Genomic DNA, 8208 nt, shown 5'->3' on the forward strand with positions numbered 1-8208 from the left:
TTCGAATTGAGATCGGGAGGTCATTCCACCAGCTGGGCACAGTCCAGGAAAAGGTCCGTGATAGAGATTTTGTGCCTCTTTGGGATGGCACCACAAGGTGTTGTTCACTTGCAGAACGCAATATATATATATATATATATTTATTTCAGTAATTCAACTCAAATTGTGAAACTCGTGTATTAAATAAATTCAATGCACACAGATTGAAGTAGTTTAAGTCTTTGGTTCTTTTAATTGTGATGATTTTGGTTCACATTTAACAAAAACCCACCAATTCACTATCTCAACTAATTAGAATATGGTGACATGCCAATCAGCTAATCAACTCAAAACACCTGCAAAGGTTTCCTGAGCCTTCAAAATGGTCTCTCAGTTTGGTTCACTAGGCTACACAATCATGGGGAAGACTGCTGATCTGACAGTTGTCCAGAAGACAATCATTGACACCCTTCACAAGGAGGGTAAGCCACAAACATTCATTGTCAAAGAAGCTGGCTGTTCACAGAGTGCTGTATCCAAGTATGTTAACAGAAAGTTGAGTGGAAGGAAAAAGATGCACAACCAACCGAGAGAACTGCAGCCTTATGAGGATTGTCAAGCAAAATCGATTCAAGAATTTGAGTGAACTTCACAAGGAATGGACTGAGGCTGGGGTCAAGGCATCAAGAGCCACCACACACAGACGTGTCAAGGAATTTGGCTACAGTTGTCGTATTCCTCTTGTTAAGCCACTCCTGAACCACAGACAACGTCAGAGGCGTCTTACCTGGGCTAAGGAGAAGAAGAACTGGACTGTTGCCCAGTGGTCCAAAGTCCTTTTTTCAGATGAGAGCAAGTTTTGTATTTCATTTGGAAACCAAGGTCCTAGAGTCTGGAGGAAGGGTGGAGAAGCTCATAGCCCAAGTTGCTTGAAGTCCAGTGTTAAGTTTCCACAGTCTGTGATGATTTGGGGTGCAATGTCATCTGCTGGTGTTGGTCCATTGTGTTTTTTGAAAACCAACGTCACTGCACCCGTTTACCAATAAATTTTGGAGCACTTCATGCTTCCTTCTGCTGACCAGCTTTTTGAAGATGCTGATTTCATTTTCCAGCAGGATTTGGCACCTGCTCACACTGCCAAAAGCACCAAAAGTTGGTTAAATGACCATGGTGTTGGTGTGCTTGACTGGCCAGCAAACTCACCAGACCTGAACCCCATAGAGAATCTATGGGGTATTGTCAAGAGGAAAATGAGAAACAAGAGACCAAAAAATGCAGATGAGCTGAAGGCCACTGTCAAAGAAACCTGGGCTTCCATACCACCTCAGCAGTGCTACAAACTGATCACCTCCATGCCACGCTGAATTGAGGCAGTAATTAAAGCAAAGGGAGCCCCTACCAAGTATTGAGTACATGTACAGTATATGAACATACTTTCCAGAAGGCCAACTATTCACTAAAAATGTTTTTTTTATTGAAGTATGAAGTTCTTATGAAGTATTCTAATTTGTTGGTGGGTTTTTGTTAAATGTGAGCCAAAATCATCACAATTAAAAGAACCAAAGACTTAAACTACTTCAGTCTGTGTGCATTGAATTTATTTAATACACGAGTTTCACAATTTGAGTTGAATTACTGAAATAAATGAACTTTTCCACGACATTCTAATTTATTGAGATGCACCTGTATTTTTATATCATTTTGTGAGTTATTTCTTGTCACATTTCTTTTTACTGGCTTGTTTATTACCGTTATGGATTTTATATCTTTCCAGTACGCCAATTATATCAGTTCTGCTGATAGCTGTCTGGTTCTAGACATATGACCTAAATCTCAGTACTTTATTAACTCCTTTCAGTTGAGAAATATTGCCAAATTGAGAGGTTTCCGGACCCTTTAAAATATAATTACATAATAACAGGACTCAACTAAGGAAACATTTTTTTTTTCTTAGTCGGCCAGTAGTTCTGAGTGATCCATTTTTATTTTTAGCAATTTATTTTATATTTACTATAAATATTTTTTCAGCTATTTATACATGAATGAAAAATAACATGAGAAATTAATAAGAAATCAGGAATAAGAAATGAATATAAAATGATTTTTGAATAAAACATTTTTCTTTATAAACAGAAAATGTGCAATTATTATTGCAATTTCGATAAAACTTCCGATAACAAAGCTGGTTACAAATTAGCAACAGAAAACCAAACATTTATGTTAACAAGGCAATAAAAATGGACATTACAAGATCAACGAAATGTAAAAGTTGAGCGTCGAAAGGGCAAGTGACTGTTCTGTCAACTGTTCATGTTGCGTACAAGTTTCACCCTGTGACAAATTGCTTGTCTCTGGAAACCGACATGGTGTGAGAAAGAATAAAAACATTACGGTGTTCTGCCTGATATATAAAAATAATAAAGTCAAACAGATGCACTCATGTTGTTCCCTGCACTTTCATTTTAATACAGACACACATAAGCATCTACTTCAATTATAACACACTCTCTGCAGTGATCCTTTGACTTCACAGATAATAGTACCTTATTTTCAGAAAACAATAACACAGCAGGATATTTACTTTCAATAGCGCTGCATTAGATCTCAGCAAATGCTCATGACTGCAAAGCTCTGAGTGTTGGAAAAAAAAATTGAAGAATGAAACACAAGAAGACACAAATCGAGGAGGGCCACAGTCAAATGAGGAGGGGAAGAATAAGGAACGTACACACAAAGTACCAAACGTCAGCAAAAGTGAGGGAGGTGTGGGAGAGAGAGAAGAACAGATGACAAAGAGAAATCTGGCTCTTTGATGGAAGGAAGGCTGCTGGGTGGCTATGGAAACACATAGCAAGCATCATTAATTAATGAGACGCTTCGCCAGGCAATGAGCCGAGAGATGCAGAGAGAGAGTATGATCTTCCCATTTACACTCCACATCACAGCCAGTCAGGAGTGACGATTGAGAGCGGGCTTCAGGCACGCAAAAATGAACGCTTGTTTGTGGTCTAGATTACGTAAGGCCTTTTGTCATGAATGACTGGGCATCTGAAGTTGTCCTTCATTACCCTTCTAATCGTATTACCTCTCTAATCTTTCCATTTTGTGACGTGTAATCCAGATTTACAACACAATATAGCCAAGTCATAATATAACAAGCGGTTGTTTGAAATTAGCAGAACATCAGATGAAATACAGTTCAGAAAGAGGTGGGTGGGTGGGTGTATTTAGGTGTGTGTCCTCTCACCTCGAGGGTCAGGATGTTGACTCTCTGTTGCAGACTGCCATTCTCTGACTGGAGCAGCGCTGTGTCTTTGGGCTCAAAGGAGCAGTAGGAGTTCCTGTCATCTCCAAACTCGCTTATCATGGGGAACTGTACACACACATATGCAAAAAAGTGGCACAGGGGTCATCACAAGCACAAACTGCCATTGCATAGAATCATTCATGGGTATAATAAACATTGCACCATTTTTGGAGCAAAAAATGTCATATTTAATAACAGCCTGCAATCTGGTTTAACAGGGCACTGTCTGGACGGGTTTAAAACTGTGAGTATTTTAATGAAGTCATTGTCATTCTTTTTGGGCACAAATATGCAAATGAGGTCTACAGATTATTCACCAAATTCAGCACAATTAAAGTTGTACAGAAAGCAGTTGGTAAACAATTTTAAAACAGATGTTTGTGAAAAATCTCTAGCAATTCTAATCTGGAAAAAATGGTGTAGGATTTTCTTTTTCACTTAGAAATTGCTATTAAATTTCACAAATAATTATAATGAAACGGCAAGTAACACATTGAATTAAACATGACATTTTGAAGTATAAAGACCAAAAAAATATTTTTAGTATTTTCTTCTAAAATGTACTCCAATAATCTTTTATTTACAACTTCAAAAAAATCTTTTTTACAGTGTAAAATAATTGAGAAAGGCTTTATAATAGGGTATGTAAATCATGATACAATGTATAGTAAAATTCATTTTTTTTGCATTTTAAGGAGTGGTCAAGTTCCTGTCCTGTTACCCTCTCACATCCCCACTTTCCATTTTCCTATAAAAATAAAGTTAAAAAATAATACAATTAAATATAAAATTAAATCAAATTAAATGTACACTTTTATTCAAAAGTTCAGTTTTTCTCTTTTCTTTGCAAAAAAAGATTGCTTTTATTTAGTAAGGATGCATTAAATTGACATAATAGACATTATAATTTTACAAAATTTTAAATAAAGGCTGTTCTTTTGAACTTTCTATTTTTCAAATAATCCTTAAAAAAAATCACATTTTCAAAAGTGACACAAATGTTACCACCATTGATGATTATTAGAAATGTTTCCTGACCACCAAATCAGATTTCTGAAGGATCATGTGACACTGAAGACTGGAGTAATGACTGCTTTGTCATCACAGGAATAAATTACATTCAAAAGTTACTTTAAAATTTTATAAAATCACAGTATCACTGTATTTGGTGAGCGAAAAGCATTAAAAATCGTACTAACCACAAACTTTTGAACGATAGTGTATGGCAACAGTGAAAAAAAAAATGCTTCTGAAACAGGTTTTTGCCCTCAAATGACCTCCAGATGGGATAAAGTTAGTGAGCAATATATGAATAACCATTCAAAAACATATATACAGCCAGTATTTGTTATGTGTTTCAGGTAATTGCCAGAATATATATAGAATATATATTTATAAGTGCGACTTGGTGACTAAGTAATCGGAGGGGTTTATTAGTCAGTTGGTATCAAACAGTCCTTTCCATTTAGAGAGGTCTGCTCTTGTAGGCTACAAGTTCAGCTCCTACATCATCTTCTACTTCACTACTGACATCAATAGACGCTGTGTGCTTTGATGTGCAGGATCTCATATATTTTTACTCCTACGAGCTTTAAGAGCTGTGTGCATTAGTTCCCCACGTTTAGCCCTTTACTAGGCAGTGAGCCACACTGAACGCAGAACCCTGGAGGCGCTCTCTCTCGCCTTCTGCAAAAACAGCTGTTCTTCAGAGGCTAGCTGTCGTTGGTGCGTATACATGCATATGTTTGGGCAGAGCCAAACCAAAAAGCTTTAAAGAGATCCAATCTGCAGCTCCCCAGAGGCCTGGCAGCAGCCCAACCTACCTAGTTGTACTCAAAAATCACATCAAATGAACCAGCAGTTTTGTTAGTTTATTTGCATAGCGCTTTTCACAATATATATTGTTCCATCACGTCCAACATCAACCTATATTAATATATTTAAATATTTCTAATATTGGTAGATAATTTATATGATACCAAAATATCATGCATATAGTGTTTCATGCTCAATCATTGCTGTCAGCACTGATTATTTAAGTGAAAAGCTACTCAATCATGTTTAAAGATTAATAGAGACGTGATCTACTTTCCTAACAATCGTGTGATCTAAACAGCATCAGGAGCATTTTGTTTTGTGTGTATAAGTGGCTTTGTGAGTTTTCATGTGAGAGCCTGACATGATAATTATAGAGAGCATGCATACTTGTTTATGTACTGCTCAGCCCACATGCTAGCTGGGCTATAAATAAAGCTCTTTCATACATGAAGTAGGCACAGCTCTTAATGAGTGCTGTCCAGCCACAGTATTCAGCTGGTGAACACTCATAGATCACCATTTTTCACATGGAAACTGCAAAGAAACTCCATAATAGTTAAATAAAACATTTGGCCTTCACTCTTAAAAATAAAGGCGCTTAAAAGGTTCTTCACAGCGATGCCATAGAAGAACCATTTTTGGTTCCACAAAGAACCATTCAGTCAAAGGTTCTTTAAAGAACCATCTCTTTCTTACCTTTTTATAATCTGAAGAACCTTCTTTCGCCACAAAGAACCTTTTGTGAAACAGAAAGGTTCGTCAGATGTTAAAGGTTCTTTAGGGAACCATTTAGAAAAATGGTTCTTCTATGGCATTGTGAAGCACCTTTATTTTTAAGAGTGTTTACCAGAATTATTGGCATTACTATTGGTGCAATAATAAAAACAGTAATATTGTGAAATATTACCATTTTAAAACAAGTTTTCTATTTTAATGGCAAAGCTGAATGCATAGTTGTCAGTGATGACAACTAGAACAATACAATAATTGACAATACAATAATTTCTAAATGTTGAAAACAGTTGTGTAGCTTTATAGTTTTGTGGAAATCATGGTACATTTCTTTTCTTTAATTAATAGAAAGAACATAATCGAAATATATATTTGTTGTAACAATGTAATAAGTCTTTACAGTCACTTTAATGCATCTTTGAATAAAATACTTGATTTCTTAAATCTTAAATCATACTGACCCCAAACGGTACGAACGGTAGTCTGTATACATGAAAATATGAAAATATGTCTCAACTCTCAATGTGTCTTTTCTTCTGACAGGCCAAGTTGTTTACTTACTGTAGTTATATTTAGGATAAACAGATGAATCATATCATTAATCTCTCAGACTCATGTTTATGTTTGAGTGTCTCACTTTCTCTTAAAATGGTAGAGCACCACATATTAAAGGGGTCATATGATGCGATTTCAAGTTTTCCTTTCTCTTTGGAGTGTTACAAGCTGATTGTGCATAGATAAGATCCCTGAAGTTGCAAAGACTAAAGTCTCAAAACCAAAGAGATATTCTTTATCAAAGTTAAGATTCTGCCACGCCCACCTAAAACGGCTCGTTCTAACACGCCCCACATATCTACCTCACTATGTGGAAATATTAGCATAATGCCGCAAATGTGCACGCAAAGAAAGAAGGCGTGGTTTCACTAACCACAATTAGTGTTGAAGCAGCATGTCAGGGAGACGCTGTGTGTTTCTAGGCGAAAGCAAAAGCACTTTACTTGGCCTTCCGAAAGTAGATGCATTAAGATTATTTACAACAGAACAGCAATGCATTTTATGGACGACCGTTTCATGAACCTAGGAGAGGAGGTAACTCTGACTTTGCTATGACAATCTGGCGCTTCTGAATCAGCTACTGTAAGTATGTTTTGTTACTAGTTTAAGTATTTGCTATTGACTGACTGTTCAAATGCGGAGTTTTGCGCAGCGCAGAGTAACACGTCGTGTGTGTGTGTGTGTGAGGGGAACAGGGTCACATCACAGGAGAGTGAACTGCCTGTCAGAAATCATAGCACGTCAGCTGTCTTAACCGCGGCTTGTGTACTGCATCATTACTGTGTCTGTCACGCGACTCTGTTCCCCTTTCGGGCTTGAACTGATGGTAAAACTAATGACATTATTTACTGTCTTTACATTTATTTTGAAAGATGAAGCTCGCGATTATGGTAAGGGGCGTTACATTTCCGACGAGTGCTTGCGGTGTTCGGCCAATCACAATGCACTGGGTCAGCTGGCCAATCAGAGCAGACTGCGCTTGTCGGAAGGAGGGACTTTGTAGAAAACAAAGCGTTTGAGAGAGGCGGGGCATAGAGGACCTACAATAATGTACAGTATTTGAAAAATAATGTGTTTTTTGAACATTAAAGCATGTCAACATATTCTGTTACACCAAATACACAAAATAATGATCTTTAAAAAAAGCACCATATGACCCCTTTAACACAACACAACGGAGAACAAGCGTCAACACAACAGAAACAAGCTGCAACACAAAGAAATTAGCACAAGACAAACAGAAAACAAGCGTCAACACAATGGAAACAAGCAGCAACACAATGAAATTAGTCCTATGCGTTGTAGAGATTTCGTTGTGTTGTGCACTACTATCCCACCGTAAGAATTGGATTCGGATCAAGTAATTGAAGTGTAAAAAAATATTTTTTTGAATGATTTCTTGAAATAAAATACAAGAGTAGAGGTTGGTTTTCATATCATTTACAGTAATTACTTTCAATCTTGTACAGACATGTACATAGGAGCTCATGACAGAAGAGCTTTAGGTTTTGAATAACTGTGTGTATATGATATATCCAAAAATATAATATTATGGAAAAGGTTTGCAACGTGAGACAAATGTTTGCTTTTGAGATGAGTTTGTGATATTTTGAATGCATTGCTTCATTTTGCAAGAGATGTGAGGCATTTTGTATTTTGTGTGTGCAATTCTTGGATTTGTGTGTAAAGTTTTGAAAAAAAGAGGCAAAGTTTTGAAAATGTAAGTAGTTGAAAAATAAACTATAAAACATAGTTCATAGAGAGAAGAGAGGGAAGAGAGGGAGTTCATAAAACCATGTCCATAAACTAATTCTATT

General features: G+C 36.7%; 1 protein-coding gene across 1 annotated transcript in view; it reads right to left on the reverse strand.

Annotated features, from left to right (window-relative positions):
* Positions 1-8208, reverse strand: part of LOC107754096 (TANK-binding kinase 1-binding protein 1-like) — a 74425-nt gene that overhangs the window by 22244 nt on the left and 43973 nt on the right. Inside the window, exon 3 of the mRNA XM_016570417.1 lies at positions 3227-3352. Coding sequence (XP_016425903.1) covers positions 3227-3352 — 126 coding nt within the window. The remainder of the gene's footprint in view (positions 1-3226; positions 3353-8208) is intronic.

This window comes from Sinocyclocheilus rhinocerous, unplaced genomic scaffold (genome assembly GCF_001515625.1).
Source record: "Sinocyclocheilus rhinocerous isolate Xijiao unplaced genomic scaffold, SAMN03320098_v1.1 scaffold502, whole genome shotgun sequence".
Taxonomy (NCBI): Eukaryota; Metazoa; Chordata; class Actinopteri; order Cypriniformes; family Cyprinidae; genus Sinocyclocheilus; species Sinocyclocheilus rhinocerous.